This window comes from Mizuhopecten yessoensis, unplaced genomic scaffold, assembly GCF_002113885.1.
Source record: "Mizuhopecten yessoensis strain PY_sf001 unplaced genomic scaffold, ASM211388v2 scaffold6443, whole genome shotgun sequence".
Classification (NCBI taxonomy): domain Eukaryota; kingdom Metazoa; phylum Mollusca; class Bivalvia; order Pectinida; family Pectinidae; genus Mizuhopecten; species Mizuhopecten yessoensis.
In genome coordinates, this window is record NW_018406552.1 from 406139 (window position 1) to 425154 (window position 19016).

Here is a 19016-nt window from a genome sequence, read left to right on the forward strand (position 1 = left end):
TTTTTGTATCACAAGAAAACCAGTAAAGTGAAGAACACTTCATTTCCGTGAATACTCTTAGGTCCCCTCCCCCCTATAACAAAGTTTGGAAGGACATCTTTTCTACCCCTTTTCTTATCATTTGTTCCCAAAATGAACTTTAGAGGACATGTTGTTTTTGGTCCATTTGTTATTATTCTTTCTTCCCCTCAATCTGCAGTAGCCCATTTTCAGAGATGACAAGGCAGAATGTAAAGAAATTCCATGTGAACATCATTGAACCAGCTGATTGGTTGAAATAAAGATGTCTGATTTTCTTCAAATTTGGTATATAGATGAATTATTTCAAATTATGCAAAGACTATCATTACTTCAATTTTAATGATATGACAAGATGACCAGTTTCCTGGCTTTCTGATTGGTTGGAATTCAGCTAAGTCCAATATTGACGGATCATACATCTGTAATGGTCCCCATCACAACAAGGACTTTTTTTGGCAGTTGATTCAAACAACTCAATGTCAAGGATTTGAACTTGTGAGGGAAACAAAAGAAAACAAGTCCTTGTTTCATGAACCTAGCTGTCAAGGATTTGCATCGCCAGCTCGTGCAATAAATAGAAATCTCTAAAAGTATGAGTGATTTGCATGACTCTGATTTACAGAAAGGACAACACCAGAAGACGTTTATAAACCCAGTTTAATACAAAAATATGCAGTGTTTCAACAGGGAACAAAATAAAAAATAAGTCTTCCCTTATGTGACAAATACAATCAGAAACTTAGAAATGAGTGTAACCTTTTACCTCTATTCTCTTTTCTAACTAACAGGAGAATAACATCTTGCGATTATATAGCAGAACCAGAGATGTACCGACTAGTCATGAACTGTCACCATTTGTAACGTTTTCATGTTTGATAAGGAAGACGGAGCAGCAACATCTAGATTACGTTCTTTGTTAATGGTTAATCTTTTCAATGGCTAAGCCAGTTATCATCAGAGCCACATAACCAGCTGAAACCTTTAAACTGTAAGTAATCTATGGAGTCTAGATGTTGTTACCCCATCCTTCTTATTATCTGTGTTTACTTTCCATTTGGTATCCATCGTAGGTTCCTACTACCATCTACTGACGACCTAAGACATATTTTCCGCAGCGCTGGTTCTCTTCTCCACTTGTGTACACATTTTTTTTTATGTTTATAGCATTTTACCTTTTTTGTCCCAAGCAATTATCAAAAGGTTAAAAAGGAATTTACTTCTGATCTCGTTATATCAATGAAAAATTCACAAAAAGAGGTTTTGATTACAGGAACACTTACGTGAAGTATGTACCGGTGCAGAGAGGTTAAGGGTCGTAATATAATATCTAAAATAATAAACAAACAAAACAAGGTTAAATTCAGCTGGATATGGTAGTTTGCTTAAAACCCTAAAAATAGTCATTCCACACAACAACAAAAAGTGGTTACACCAGATATATATATACAAAATGTACAGAATCAATGTGAAGATTTAAAATAGAACACTAACCAGCACAAATATACTCAAGTACGTATGTATACTACAATACAAAGATGTACTGACAAATGAGCACAATCCTATATACTTGAGTACCATAAGAGCTGTACTAACGAGCACGACCTTGTACTCAAGTACCACAAGAGCTGTACTAACGAGTACCACAAGAGCTGTACTAACGAGTACCACAAGAGCTTTATCGTGCGACAACAATCCTATACTATGAACGACAATACAATAATTGTACATAAAATACACAAAATAATTCTTATAATAAAAGGAAACTTTTTGTGTAATAAAACACCTCATACAAAATGTTAATACAAAGTAGTGTTACAAAAAGTATGCTAGGACATCAATAATTCTATGAAATGTGAATCCCTGTTTACTGCTGGTTTATTTCATCACCCAAAGCCCTTACTTCATTTGGATAACTTCACAAAGGGGAATAATCCTGTGGGATGCAACATCACATCGTTTTCATGTTATGGAAGAGATAAAATATCAAAAAAAATAATGATTATGATTTTATTTTTGATATTCAGTAAAACCTCAATATAATACTCCTCATTTCATCTGACATCTTGCTTAATATTAAAGAATTCTTTACAAATTTTATCTATTTATAGCAAAACCCCATTTTAATGCCACTATTTTCTGGGCCCTTAATTTTCTTGTATCCGGTTCAACTGGTTTGTCTGTTTTTAAATGTAACATTTTCGTATATATATCCTGGCAGACCTGCAAAGGTTTATGCAGGCCTTGGTCCGACCTTATAAACGAATAATTCTGGTACAACTGTTTGGATAAACGAATGCGGCCTTGGAAAATAGTGGCATTATAAAGCGGTTTTACTGCATTCTTCTAAATTTGTTCTCAAATATGACCTACTTAATTGTGATAATCGTTCCTGATGAATATAAAATAATTAAGGAATCAATCACTACTTGTTACATATCGCCCCTTTACATCAAACATACATAAGAAATTTAAGATAATAGCGAAATCTCATTAAAACCTCCAGTGTACAAAAAAGCTAAATGACATTTGATGAGGAGTATTTATCAGTCACTAAAAGACTTATATTAGATATTACTGCTGGTCTCATAACTTCTCACAAGGAATTTGATATCATATGTGCTGCCTATCATATTAAAACCAGTACTTTTTCTAATCCACATTTATATGATATTTTTCTTTTTTCTGTATTTTCCTCAAAAGGAATGTTGACCTGGGCCCAGTTGTTCAAAAGGTGATTAGCTTAATCACTGTTTAACGATATTTTTCAACCTTTAATAATTGTGTCAATAAACAAGATACAATCTCATAATTTTGCATGTAAATTCACTCTACTAAATAGATGATATCTGTAAAGTTGTACCTAATTCAGTAGTTTTGTTTTGAAGTAACATAAAAATTAAAATTTGCGCTAATCACCGTTTGAACAACTGGGCCCAGGTGGGTTTTCTCTGCAGCTATGGGGACTCGGGTTTCCCTCTACATTTAGACCCGCGTCACTCCTATGGGATTCCACTGGTGCCACAAAGTGATAGATATAGTGAGTTAACTTGGACCTAAATTCGGTGATTTGACAAAATTTTGGATGTCGGAAAATGTTAGAATTTAGAATATGAATAACCAGATTAATTTCATATTTGCGGACATATATATCGTGGTTTTACAACAAAATATTTGTTTCACAAGTGATGCTCCAAGTCACCAGTAAACTCAAACTGTGACAGTAAAACCACCAATACGTCTGTCAAAAATCTGAAATACAAGATTATTCCCTAATTTAAGATAAACATACTTAACTAAGTGTTTTACTAGTAATTGTGGGTCTTTTATACATTAGGGCATTAGGGTGTCACCGACTTCCTCAAAGTTCTTATAACTAGTTACATATTACTGGGTAAGTTAGCTGTTATAATTATATGTTGTATAATTCATATAGTTGACACCACTTTTTGGGAGTATACAAGATATGGCAGTTTTACTAAAATGACAAATACATGTAGCAAGCGTCCTCCGAAATCATGAAAAATAATGATATATATTTATGTCCTTATTTCTCAATCAAACAGCTGTGGTCTAAGCACTCCCCGTTTACTTCAATGATAATATGAAGTAAATGACAATTTTACTGCCATCTGCTATATATATATCCCCGATTCACATTCCCCCACCACCATTGCACTAACACTTGCCTTACAGACCTGTGCACACTGAAACTCACTGCATCTTATACAATGTCTGCTCGTCATTGCACTTCACTCCGACATAACAACAGGAAATCTACTCTTCATTCCTGATCTATTAATGTCAAAAGAGACTAAGCAAATCCTAGATTTCAAATTATGAACAGAGGGCATCCCAATAACAGTATTAAATACAGTAGGTAGATTTGCTAACATTTTTACAGAAGAGGAGAAAGTGATAATGATGAGTTGGGCATTTCATTGGTAATTCAAATGAGGTTATGACTAACATATTGCTATGAGATATGTTGTTATAACATCGTATGTTATGACAACACATGCTGCTAATGACATCATATGTTGCTGTTACATCACATGCCTGCTATGATTATATATTACTGTGATGTTGTTTGTTGCTATGACATCATGTGTTGCTATGACATCATATGTTGCCATGATATCATGTGTTGCTATGACATCATATGTTGCCATGACATCATGTGTTGCTATGTTTAACATGTCACTGTGACATCATATATCTATATGGCACATCTAGCTATATAAAACAATACAGACATCTACGGCTGACAACATCTGATTGATGAGAATACAATACAGATATCTACGGCTGACAACATCTGGTTGATGAGAATACAATACAGACATCTACTGCTGACAACATCTGATTGATGAGAATACAATACAGACATCTATGGCTGACAACATCTGATTGATGAGAATACAATACAGACATCTANCCCAGGTGGGTTTTCTCTGCAGCTATGGGGACTCGGGTTTCCCTCTACATTTAGACCCGCGTCACTCCTATGGGATTCCACTGGTGCCACAAAGTGATAGATATAGTGAGTTAACTTGGACCTAAATTCGGTGATTTGACAAAATTTTGGATGTCGGAAAATGTTAGAATTTAGAATATGAATAACCAGATTAATTTCATATTTGCGGACATATATATCGTGGTTTTACAACAAAATATTTGTTTCACAAGTGATGCTCCAAGTCACCAGTAAACTCAAACTGTGACAGTAAAACCACCAATACGTCTGTCAAAAATCTGAAATACAAGATTATTCCCTAATTTAAGATAAACATACTTAACTAAGTGTTTTACTAGTAATTGTGGGTCTTTTATACATTAGGGCATTAGGGTGTCACCGACTTCCTCAAAGTTCTTATAACTAGTTACATATTACTGGGTAAGTTAGCTGTTATAATTATATGTTGTATAATTCATATAGTTGACACCACTTTTTGGGAGTATACAAGATATGGCAGTTTTACTAAAATGACAAATACATGTAGCAAGCGTCCTCCGAAATCATGAAAAATAATGATATATATTTATGTCCTTATTTCTCAATCAAACAGCTGTGGTCTAAGCACTCCCCGTTTACTTCAATGATAATATGAAGTAAATGACAATTTTACTGCCATCTGCTATATATATATCCCCGATTCACATTTCCCCACCACCATTGCACTAACACTTGCCTTACAGACCTGTGCACACTGAATCTCACTGCTTCTTATACAATGTCTGCTCGTCATTGCACTTCACTCCGACATAACAACAGGAAATCTAATCTTCATTCCTGATCTATTAATGTCAAAAGAGACTTAGCAAATCCTAGATTTCAAATTATGAACAGAGGGCATCCCAATAACAGTAATATATACAGTAGGTAGATTTGCTAACATGTTTACAGAAGAGGAGAAAGTGATAATGATGAGTTGGGCATTTCATTGGTAATTCAAATGAGGTTATGACTAACATTTTGCTATGAGATATGTTGTTATGACAACGTATGTTATGACAACATATGCTGCTAATGACATCATATGTTGCTGTTACATCACATGCCTGCTATGATTATATATTACTATGATGTCATTTGTTGCTATGACATCATGTATTGCTATGACATCATATGTTGCCATGACATCATGTGTTGCTATGACATCATATGTTGCCATGACATCATGTGTTGCTATGTTTAACATGTCACTGTGACATCATATATCTATATGGCACATCTAGCTATACAAAACAATACAGACATCTACGGCTGACAACATCTGATTGATGAGAATACAATACAGACATCTACTGCTGACAACATCTGATTGATGAGAATACAATACAGACATCTACTGCTGACAACATCTGATTGATGAGAATACAATACAGACATCTACGGCTGACAACATCTGATTGATGAGAAGAGTATAAACAAAGAAACATGAACAGTTATAAACATTAATAATAGTATAAGAAAGAAACACCTTTCCCAAAAATTGTTTAAGACATAATAAAAACAATAAAAAAATGTAAGACCACTGATTTTTAGTTTAGAAAAAAGGCAGAAATAAATTAAGATATCACTCATTATTTGAATTGATTTTAATGACTTTTTATTCCTACACAAACATCTTAAGTACATGTAATTACTTGACTTACCTGAACCTTCCTGTATATGGCACCAGCAATCTACTTAACCCAAAACTTATTACAACGATGCCTTCATTTTAACAAATTTCTGAGTCCAACAGCCTATTACAGACATGCATGTGTACAAGCTTAACATATTTTATTTGAATAGCTATCAACATTAAGGTTTACATTAGGTCATCAAGTCAGAACTACAAGCATCACTAATGCTTTCTTGTGTAGCTTAAATGGGTCATGCATTGGTTTATCTCCTTCATTTTCACCAGCTATGTAGCTAGAGTGGAGCTCTTAAGTACAGAAGTTACATTTCTGTCTAGTATAGGTATCGTCAGTCAGTATTAGAACACTTTAAAATTGACCTATAGCTAATTAACATAAAATATGACCAGGATTAATACTTTAATTTTATTTGTCATAAACAAAATTATCATGAATAAACCGGAGATATATTTTGGGAACAAAAACCTAGGTCTCTCCCTAATAGCCGATATGTATAACTTGCTGGACATTTAATTCACCTTTGACCTAGAGGTAAAGCTTGGTCACGGCAAAGTAATTACAGTTATGTAGGTATAGTTTAAGTTTAATCAAGGTATGCAAAGTCAAGATCACATTAGAAGAGAAATCAGTCCTAAAAATAAACAATGTATCCCTTAATTGGAATATGATAATATCAAATGCCATAATTTTATTTAAATGAGATGAAACAGGAATGAATTCTTAACATAACAAAAAATAGTATATCCTGATAAAAAAAAAAACTTTTCATAACTTTTTTTTTATTTTTTTATTATTAAAGTTGAAAACAAAATCAACACCGCATTCTACATATTAAAACATGAAGGAAACTAACAATTTAAATGAAGAGTCAAAGAAAATGTGCCATAAAGTCAATACAAATATGGAAGGAAAAACAGGTACATGCATAAAATTAAACTAAAGTGATGGAAGGAAAAACAGGTACATGCATAAAATTAAACTAAAGTGATGGAAGGAAAAACAGGTACATGCATAAAATTAAACTAAAGTGATGGAAGGAAAAACAGGTACATGCATAAAATTAAACTAAAGTGATGGAAGGAAAAACAGGTACATGCATAAAATTAAACTAAAGTGATGGAAGGAAAAACAGGTACATGCATAAAATTAAACTAAAGTGATTAACAAATTGCAGGTGATATTTTTCACCGGCATAAAATTTAATTAAGATTTAAATACCTTTCTACATGACAACAAAAATAACAAAATTACAAGCTTTAAAACAAATGTCACCAAAAACGCAGCAATAATTATATTTCTGCAATACAGCCCTTCAATGTATTATCAGAGTTGGTATAAACTGTTAAAATTTATAGAAATATGTTGTATACGTCTTAATAAACAAAATCTCCCATAAATTACCCAGAGATGAAACGCAATATCTGGGGCAATTCGTTTTCAATTTAACATTATATACCATGAGGACTACACAGCTTGTACACCTTTCAGCTTAAGGTAATGTTCCATCAAATGTCATTTATTTTGTAATTAAGTAGACTCTGTAGTAGCTGCTAAATTCCTTTTCCAGATGATTTCTTTGCAATTTCATAGACATGATAACATCATACTAATTTTTAATCAACTGTGAATACTTTTTGCAATATGATTTAACTATCCTTCTAAAAATAATCGTTACAAGCAAAAGCAACGTCATTTTGATTATAACAGTCCATTGTGTGAAATTGTTTAAAAATTGAAAGCATTATAAATTACTTGTGCACTCTTCATTCAATAGAACAAAATTGGTGGACAGCAAAGGGGGCTGCCACAGATCCTCACCCCAGTCTTAACACACATACAGGATACATATATGTGCCACACCCCTGTGTAATCAGAAAACTGGTTTAATTTTAACACACGTGTTCCTATTATTTGGAGGAGGAAAAGCTGCCTCTATTGGAAGAAAGATTCTTGCATACTAGAAGTCCATGAAACTTTACAAAAACAAACAATTTAGACAGCAATTACTTGAAACATTCTAAGTTAAAATTATATAAAACTACTCCTACAGAATAGACCAATCAAATATAGTAAACCTAAGTTACTACCAACCAGATTACTGCCCTCTTAAGGTTGTTAAAACAAAATGTAAAGCAAAATAATCAAAGCACTTCAATTAATGCTGAAACAATTATTTCTACACTTATCTACCTATTCTAGATTTTACCCAAAGCCAGATTTTAACAAACTCTAAAATACTTTCTGTGCAATGAATTGTGTTCATTTAAATATGAATCACCATCAAAGTAAACTTATTAATGAAATACAAAAGAGTAATTCACGCTCGAGTTTTTCTCAGAAATCGTTGTTTTATCACTATAAGTTTCATACTCGTATGTTCACAAATTTTGCTGCATAGCCTAACAAATAGGGATGTCAGTGCCTGATTTTTGATGTCCTATCATCATCGTGATGTCAACAGATATTCGATTTAGGTAAAAATAAACAAAGTTTTGGTATTTTAAATTTGAATAAGTTTGTTTTGACCACATACAGGAATTGAAAAGTTATTTTACGAGCTTTCGAAAAACCGAATCAGTAAAGTCAGCTGTCAAAAATCATCGACATGTCGTCAAATAGCACTCTAATTCTAAATTTAAAATTTCAACAACATCTTTATATACATGTATAAGTATTCATTACAAAATTTGTTTATACTGTATATGTAAACTTGTAATGTTGTTTGGTTTTGGGTTTATTTGTTTGACATCCTATCAACAGCTTTAGTCATTCAAGGACATGCCTCCATTTGTGTTGTGTATGCATGCTTGTAAATATGTGAGCTGGCTGCAGGATATATTTGCGTTCTTGCGGTAGTGCTGATCTGATGCCAACTTTAAAGTGCTACCTCACTGAAATACACTGCTAAAGGCACCAAGCACAGTATTCCATCCGGTCACATTATACTGACAACAGGTAATAGTTGCGATAACTCTTAATGCTGAACGTCAAGCAGGGAATAAAAACTATCATTTCTAAGGACTTTAGTATGTCCCAGCCTGGGCAAAGAACCTCATGTAATCTTGTATGTATTGAACTAATTTCAGATAGTATGTATAGACTTTTATAGAAATGACAACTAGATGAAGGCAAATTTCATGAAGTGTGCTCCAGTACTTCATGTAGAATCAATCTTGGGCCTGTTGACATTTACACTGCCTACTTGTGTGCCTGTTGACATTTACACTGCCTACGTGTGCCTGTTGAGATTTACACTGCCTACATGTGCCTGTTGACATTTACACTGCCTACGTGTGCCTGTTGACATTTACACTGCCTACTTGTGTGCCTGTTGAAACAAGTTGAATGCTTGTGTGCGTGTTTTGTTTGACATTTTTGAACAGTCTACAAAAAAGGATTGCATATCGAGAAATTATAATTAGTAGGAACCAGAGAGTTGACAAAAGGAAACGGACGTTTTCAAAAACTCGCAAATTAAGTTTCAAGTACTTATTGTGTTCAAAACAAACTAAGCATTTATTAATCATTCCAAATTGATGAATCTCATTCCGAATATTAGAAGGAACCACATTTGAATAAGAACTCGTTAATATTGTTGTGTTGTCTTCTACACTTTCATCACAAAATATTAATACAGACATCACAATCAGGCAATGGCAATCACATTTGATATGAATGACAAATTGTTTTCAGTAAGGTGTAATAAGCCTATGGAACGTAACTATATTTAAATGAAAACACTGCATTGTGTTCACATACAATACCCTTCTCTGAAAACATATTTTCTCAGTTGTTATGTAAAACATTTAATGATTTTTGCTGCATTTTTTCACTTGCTCATCAAGATGTTTCCTGATTCTTCATATAACTCATTCAGATAATTATTCCTCAGTGTATCATGCTGTTTTCATGAAAATCAGTCCACTAGGAATTCTTGATGTCAGCTGTCTAGCAGCAGGGATCAAAGGTTTTGTACAGTGCATCACTCTCTCAATCTGGATGTAAACTGTCGGCTAACTCAGGGGTTCAAGCCCTGAGCTGTAGCTCTTAACGCGGGAGAACAACAATGAGGGATAACTCTTGTCGTTTAACTCAAAGTCGGACACGGTCTCCGAATCATTGAGTCTGAAACATAAAGAAATCAAACAAATCAAACAGTAATTTTCTGTGCCAATGACAAGCTATACAGTACAATGTCATGTATTGCAGTAACGTTTCAAATTATTGGGTTTTATTTAAATTCCAAATATGAATATTGCTGCTTATTCAAACATGAAACAATATTCCAGATAAAGCAGTAACTTATTTTTGAAAAAAAAGGCACTATAAATAAAATATTACAATGGTGTCAACAGACCCATTATAAATATGGCTGTAAATTTGTACATGATAGCTTGATTTCAAACAGATGTTTTTTTACCTATGTTAAATTTGGTACTGATGTAAATCCAACAATACAACTAGCCTTACAAAGGGATGTTTGTGACAGCCTAGCAGTAATTTATGTATGCACAAAAGGACAGACCCACAAATGTGAATTCATATTTTTTCTGTTTACCTGCATATAAAATTCAATGATTTAGCCACAAATTACATCCCCATTAGTATCTGACATGTGCTGTCCTGGAGCAAATTCATGTAACACTAAACCGGACTTACTTGTATTTGATGTGAACGGAGTACTGGTGACAGTTCACCTAACACTAAACCGGACTTACTTGTATTTGATGTGAACCGAGTACTGGTGACAGTTCACCTAACACTAAACCGGACTTACTTGTATTTGATGTGAACGGAGTACTGGTGACAGTTCACCTAACACTAAACCGGACTTACTTGTATTTGATGGGAACCGAGTACTGGAGCCAGTTCACCTAACACTAAACCAAACTTACTTGTAATTGATGTGAACTGAGTACTGGAGCCAGTTCACCTAACACTAAATCGGACTTACTTGTATTTGATGTGAACTGAGTACTGGAGCCAGTTCACCTAACACTAAACCGTACTTACTTGTATTTGATGGGAACCGAGTACTGGAGCCAGTTCACCTAACACTAAACCAAACTTACTTGTAATTGATGTGAACTGAGTACTGGAGCCAGTTCACCTAACACTAAACCGTACTTACTTGTATTTGATGTGAACTGAGTACAGGAGCCAGTTCACAAAACACTAAACCAGACTTACTTGTATTTGATGTGAACTGGGTACTGGAGCCAGTTCACCTAACACTAAACCGTACTTACTTGTATTTGATGGGAATCGAGTACTGGAGCCAGTTCACAAAACACTAAACCGGACTTACCTGTATTTGATGTGAACTGAGTACTGGAGCCAGTTAACCTAACTCTAAATCGGACTTACTTGTATTTGATGTGAACTGAGTACTGGAGCCAGTTCAGCCGTGAGTGTTTGCGCTTTCCCGCATTGGTAATCTCAAACTCCTGAATAAACAAAACAGACAAAAAAAATTATCCTGGATTTTTAAAACATGGACAAATCAGGCATGCTGGGAAGCATCACAAAATTGAGTTTGTTTGACTCCAAGTATACTTAATACGAAGATCATTTTACATGTCATCACATTCTTCAGGAGTAGTATTCTAAAGATTTACCCACATTTCTCAATTTTAGTTCTGTGCTACTTCATGTTGAAGTGTTATTGAAGCTGTGAAACACCACACATACTAGTGTTTAGGGAAAGTATTGTTCCACTATTTTCTTGTTTAATCTTTTCTTCAATATCCACACAACGACAATTTATAAGGCAGATCGTCCTTTTTTGGAAATGCTTCTTCATTGGAGATAGAACACAAAGCACTAAGACTCTACCTTAAGTCTGGTAATTTAAAGTTTAAAGAAATGACACCCGTACCACGTGGAAAGTCTGTTCATTGCTGTGCCTGTTCCTCATCTGCTCTCGGTGCCTGGAATGCTTGATATAAGCAGTGGCATCTGTGGTTGGTTTTACACGTTTCAGCACTCCACTTACCTAGGTAACAGCAAAGAACAATGAAGCACAAACTTTATAATCTCAACACCTTAAAATATAAGCGATTTGTTTGGTTATCATTAAATCATGCATTTATGTCAATAGCTGCAATAATAGCTTCTAGGCCCGGTAGTTTTATATTTTTTTTATTATATCGACTCTATGCAGTGTTCAGGTTTTTATTTTGGTTAATTTGGAATGGGGCTTTTTTGTCTCATTTTGGGACGAAAATATTAGAAGGAAGTAAGTCTTTAGGAGTACACTGCAAATTTTGGGAATGAGGAATGAATATGAAATAATTTCAATTGGGAATAGGGCCCTTTATCGACCCCAAAAGTCCCCAGAAAAAAAACACTGGAACTGTTACTGTCTCATGAAAAGGAGGTTGAAACTTTCTTTATAATGTCGTTCCATTGTAATGTCACAATATGTATACTCTGTGCCAAATGCAGCACTTTTCTCTTGAAGGTTTTCTTACATTTTTCTTGTTTAATGATGGAAAATGTTAAACCCATTCACCCTTAAAGTTACATTTGAACTTCACCAAATCAGAGGCTGGGCAAGTCCAGTGTAAATATGTAGGGGTGAATGAGTTAACAGATATAGACTTTTATTTTGGTGCATATGTGGTTATATGGACCTGAAAAGTTATACAAAGTGTACCGACTAAATTGACTTGATCTCAGTTAATATCCCTTTCCTAGGTCCATATAACTACATTTTCACCTCAATAGAAGTCCACAACGGATCGCTATTTAACATTAAAACCCAGAAATCAGCAGATATCATTGAATATTCAATGTGAAAGCACTATGGTAAGATGTCACTGTAGGTTTTAAGCCGTCAGATTGATAGATGTTGCTGTATTTTCACTGGGTTGATCGATATTCAAGTCTACCTTTAAATGTGAATTTGTATGTCTATATTTTCTTTACGAACTTTTATCTTAATGTAAGGTTTCCAGTAAAATGTAACATTTCACACCTACCCTGTCACCAAGGAGACGGTAGTACCCCTTCAGGAGTCCCTGTTCTCTTGCCTGTTTAGATTTTAATTTGCCCAGCATCATCATCGGTTCATCAGAACTTGTGTGCATCAGCATGTTACCTGACAGACAAACAGTTACATTAATTAACAGCCATTGTATGAGACCAAAGGGTGATATTGATAGAGCGAGACATGGATCACTTTGAGTTAAACGACCGATTCCACTCCTGAAAATCCAGCATTCATTCAGAGAATTACCATTTATTACATTTCATTCACAGAATTACCATTTCATACGTTTCATTCACAGAATAACTATTTCATACATTTCATTCACAGAATTACCATTTAATACATTTCATTCAGAGAATTACCATTTTAATCATACATTTCATTCACAGAATTACCATTTAATACATTTCATTCACAGAATTACCATTTAATGACAAGAGATAATCATATTCAATTAATGAATTACTCCATAACTAACAATCACAGCACTATTTGTATGTTTCCCATGTCACATCCTCGATGTCCAGGGGTTACACTCACTTACGCTTTCTGCACCCCTGGAATCATCCTCGATATCCAGGAGTAACACTCACTTACGCTCTCTGCACCCCTGGAATCATGCTCAATATCCAGGGGTCACACTCACTTACGCTCTTTGCATGCCTGGAATCATCCTTGATATCCAGGAGTTACACTCACTTATGCTCTCTGCACGCCTGGAATCATCCTCGATATCCAGGGGTTACACTCATTTACGCTCTCTGCACCCCTGGAATCATCCTCGATATCCAAGGGTTACACTCACTTACGCTCTCTGCATCCCTAGAATCATCCTCGATATCCATGGGTTACACTCACTCACGCTCTCTGCATGCCTGGAATCATCCTTGATATCCAGGAGTTACACTCACTTATGCTCTCTGCACGCCTGGAATCATCCTCGATATCCAGAGGTTACACTCACTTACGCTCTTTGCGCGCCTGGAATCATCCTCGATATCCATGGGTTACACTGACTCACGCTCTCTGCATGCCTGGAATCATCCTTGATATCCAGGAGTTACACTCACTTATGCTCTCTGCACCTGTGGAATCATCCTCAATATCCAAGGGTTATGCTCACTTACGCTCTCTGCACCCCTGGAATATGTCACGACAAAATCAAAGGCTCAGTTTGGGTCACTTTTCGGATGAGAGAAGGAGAGTAGTTTGAACCTTTAATGCACATCAAAAGAATGTTGCGGCTGTTTAACATTAAAATTGGCTCTTAAGTCCGGTGTCGCTTCTCTGTGATCTTCAAAGGACAGGTATCAGCCTAGCGATTGGTCGGGTATTTTGATCTGAGACCAATCAAATAGCTAGCCCCAGCTGTGCCTTCAATTTTGAACGTAACCCCTTGAGTATCGAGGATGCCCAAGCCATTTTGATTAGACAACTTTTGCAGACTTCAAGATGATCTCTTGTTCAGTCAGTGGAACAGCTGACAAGATGGAGGATATATTATGTGAACTTATGATATGCCAGGACCAACCGGATTAAATATTGCGATAAATAACCAAACTCACCATCTGGAAAGAACCTTGCATATCTGTAGTAATCCACCACGTGCCAGGGTCTGTAAAAACCATCCAGACTTTGCTCTCCAGGTCTTGTGTAGGTACACTTACAGATGTAACAACCTAGGGAGTCAAAAAATAATAGAATTAAATGAATTTCAAACAGATTTTTACCATAAAATTATTATCGGAAATAGCAAATTAAACTCATACCCATAATTTAATCAAATCTCATTTGTCAGAACTGCTAGGGCCATGCTATTTGATGTTCTAGAGCTCCCAGTTGATAAATGAAAAAACAAACTGCCATGGGACCACAAGGTATTTGAGACATCTAAGTTCCTAACACAGAAGTTCAGCTGTGAAGAAATAAATAAAAAAATGTTTTTCCAAAATTATATGGACTGGTCACCTACCATGGAAAAGTAGATGTGGTTTTTCAATGTACATCATTCTCCAGCCTCCGAACTTCTTACAACTTCCCCTGTTCATACCCCACAATCTGTTCAACCAAACAATGATACAGTTTTATTAGTTCACACCTAATTAAACTATAGGCCAAAAAATATCAAGATTCTACAGCACTCCTCAGACTTCTGTAGAATAAGGGGTGCAGGTTAGGGAAATACTACCCAAAGGGTTTTCCAAATTTGGTAAAGCCTGAGGCTTGCCAAAGTTTTTGCACCATTTTGTAAATACTGAGGGTAAAATTTCCCTATCCAACAGGCATCGACATGACAAACTGTTTTTCTGTTATTTTAATCACAACAGTATTAGCTCAGAAACCACACAAAAATAAAAGGTGTAACAGTTGTGCATCATGACATCATAATGTTCCCAAATTCCTGACGTCAATGCAGTTACATAGTTGTGTTTCGCATGTGAAACGGTGTGTAGGAAGAAATTCTGCCTGATCATGGCTGTCTTGTTTTTTCCATTCAGTTTCAAAATGAAACATGCACTTTTATGAATAATGACTTTTATCACTACCAGGGTAAGGACCAAGAGAAAACATAAATAAATCATCAAACCATCAAGAGCTTCTTGACGAATAGCAATAACAATTTTTTAACAGTCAAAATTCAAGTCAGAAGCTTGGTAGCTTGTCCGAATTATTCTGTCAAATTCAAGATAGCAGCTTGGTATAGCTAGTCCGAATTATTCTGTCAAAATCAAGACAGCAGCTTGGTAGCTAGTCCGAATTATTCTGTCAAAATCAAGACAGCAGTTTGGTAGCTAGTCCAAATTATTCTGTCAAAATTCAAGACAGGAGCTTGCAATTTTGGTAGCTAGTCCAAATTATTCTGACGTTTTATCGACTTTTTTTTATATTGGTCTGGCGTCGATTTTTTTTCAAATTGGCCTCTCAGTTAGACATGCACAACAATGAACCAAGTATAACCTTCACATGAAATGTGAGGAAGACCTGTAACGTACTTCTAGAGAAAGAAGGATTACAAGAATTGTTTAAGAATGGACAATGGACAGACCAGATCGAGAGTGATTTTATTAGCTCACCCGATGATGAAAGTGGGTTATAAAAATATCAACTTTCAGTGAGTTTTGCAATACCTGAAACCTACCTGATACACACAAGTCGCCATATTTCTTCATCTCGGGCACACAGGTAAAAGCCACGGCAGACCTGAAATACACAGGAAATTAGTATGTGGTTCTAAAAGGAAGACAGAACAATTTCTGAAGCATGGCTCCCTTCCTTGAAGGGCACGGAGAGTATTTTCACCCTTTTTGAAAGGACATTGTGAGTTTTTGTTGCATTCCTGAATTTAGGACGCATATCTTTCGCAGGATGACTTTTAACTATGCTGGTACTCATTTGTTGTGGAACATTTATATAGTAATTAGTGAGAGTTGGATAAATATGAAACCATCTGGATTTGAGGGACATGCTTCTCCAGAACTGTTCCTATATTAGGGAAACCATCTCATCACTTAGGAATAAAAAAAATCAGCCCCAATGCTGATAGATATCACTGCTAAACCTGATATCATTAAAATGCAGTTTTGATATCACAAAGACTTCATTTATGACATAATCATCAGTTTTTTCACCAGTGTTTTAACACCTTAAATGTACGTTACACTGCTCAGGGGAGGTAGGGAACCTACCGTGGTTAATATTCTACATGTAACCTAGGCCTGTACTTCATTGCTTTGTATTAGTAGCAAGAAAATGATTACATTTTTTTACCATATATAGAATTACCATGACAACTTACCTCTGACAGATTCTCCAAAGATTTCATGTCAAGGTCGTTGCTTATGATCCACTTGAAAACAAGGTTCAGGACCTCGATGGGCAGACAGGAAATATGGGATGTCTGAAATAGCAGATCAGTTGATGACATTTAATCTTAGGGATGTTTTTCCTGGATATTTCATTTTGCAAATGGGATAGCAAATTCTATCACCATGATAAAACTAATATTTCTTACGAATACACCATGACAAATATGGAAAGTGATGTCAGTGCAAATATATATCACTTTTTGATTTTTGAACAGAAAATCTGCAGCTTTGAATGGAGTGAACAGAAAGTGCCTCTTTAATTGGTCAATACAAAAAGTGATATTTTCCTACAGACATCGCTTTTTGTATTGACCAATCAAAGAGGCAATTTCTGTTCACTTTTATTCAAAGCTGCAGATTTTCTGTGTGAAGTGATGGTAAAACAAGTGGTTGTTTGGTATACATTTCCTGCTGTTTATCTATGTATTCAGCAAATCTTAAACAAGAAAAGCAGAAAAAGTTAGGATTGCATTATGTGGCTCACTCATAATGATTGATGTGCTGAGCCATGTTGTCGATTGTGATGTCATTAGAATATGGCACCAACGATTCCACTATCAAATCCTGAACTGTTTTGATCTAACAGTGTTATTCTTGTAGGTGGTTTAAAGATGTAATTAATACAAACTATTTCATGGTTTCCCATTGAGTGCCATACATAAATATTTCTTGAGTTTTGAGGAATACTGATTATTTTCACGAATGTGAGGTGTAAGAGAAGATCATGTGTAACCTGTAGATTCTGCCATATAAGTGAAACTTCTTTCTATTATATTTCAATGGGAAAACCATTAAATTTCCTATTTGTTACATTTTTACATGGAATTTTATTGAATATCGTATAAAGAGAGTTTCACTCATCTAGCAGAAAATATAGGAGTTTTTTTTCCATTCCCTATTCACATTCATGAAAAATATATATGGTACTCAATGGGAAACCATCCAGTATCTTCTGTATATATGCCACCTTCCAAATGGGAAATATAGATACATAGTACAAATAGTACATCATACTTGACATAGCATCTTGTAAAGAATGTCTAATTTCCTCAGAATGTCTAATTTCCTCAGAATGTCTTATTTCCTCAGAATGTCTAATTTCCTCAGAATGTCTAATTTCCTCAAAGTTCTTCTTCTTATAGAGCATCTATAAAGGTTAATATATTATGCTTCCAAGTTCAAATTAATACAATGATATCTTAAAGATATTCTTGAAGATATTTTGACCATTCAGACATCAGAATGGTGAACTTGTAACCTATCTAAATCTCCCTTCAATCGTTGTATTACCTCACTTCCGTATCAACCTCTTGTTATATCAAAACAGTCTGTGATGTTCAAATGCTATTTTAAAACTAATGCCAAAACCTTTCGAAACATAACATGCCCAGACAATCAAGAAATTAGAATTGTTAGCTGGCAATAATGGCAATAGATGGCAAAATATCCATAAGGGGATGAGTTACTAACCCTTTGTTCGTACTCTGGAACACAGATTGTGTTGTCATCCTCTTGTACTCTCAGCCTCTGTAAATGGCTAGCCAGGTCATCTTCAATTTCTTCAAAGTCAACACTGTTACCAAATATCAATATACCGGTTACAAGGTTATCTTCAAGGTCATCAAAATCAGCAATATTAACGAAGATCAATATACGTGAAAGAAGGTAATCACCGAGGTCAATATTGTTTACAAGTAATTTAACAGGGTTATCATCAAGGACACCAAGATCAACACTGTTTCAAAGGAACAGACATGTATCAAGGTCATCATCAAGGTCACCAAGACCAACGCTGTTTCAAAGAAACAGACATGTATCAAGGTCATCATCAAGGTCACCAAGATCAACACTGTTTCAAAGGAACAGACATGTATCAAGGTCATCATCAAGGTCACCAAGACCAACACTGTTTCAAAGGAACAGACATGTATCAAGGTCATCAGCAAGGTCACCAAGATCAACACTGTTTCAGAGGAACAGACATGTAT

General features: G+C 35.1%; 1 protein-coding gene and 1 long non-coding RNA gene across 2 annotated transcripts in view; one reads left to right on the forward strand and one right to left on the reverse strand.

Moving 5' to 3' along the window:
* Positions 1-13: 13 nt before the first annotated feature.
* On the forward strand, positions 14-7206 carry LOC110452163. Its single transcript, XR_002463145.1, has 3 exons — positions 14-2958; positions 4462-7085; positions 7129-7206. It is a non-coding gene; the product is annotated as an uncharacterized LOC110452163 (long non-coding RNA).
* Positions 6951-19016, reverse strand: part of LOC110452161 (F-box only protein 9-like) — a 29004-nt gene continuing 16938 nt past the window's right edge. The window contains exons 6-14 of the mRNA XM_021500525.1: positions 18499-18601; positions 16959-17060; positions 16302-16363; positions 15135-15220; positions 14728-14841; positions 13152-13270; positions 12047-12163; positions 11536-11615; positions 6951-10293 (exon numbers count right to left, since the gene is read on the reverse strand). Coding sequence (XP_021356200.1) covers positions 10182-10293; positions 11536-11615; positions 12047-12163; positions 13152-13270; positions 14728-14841; positions 15135-15220; positions 16302-16363; positions 16959-17060; positions 18499-18601 — 895 coding nt within the window. The 3' untranslated portion in view covers positions 6951-10181. The remainder of the gene's footprint in view (positions 10294-11535; positions 11616-12046; positions 12164-13151; positions 13271-14727; positions 14842-15134; positions 15221-16301; positions 16364-16958; positions 17061-18498; positions 18602-19016) is intronic.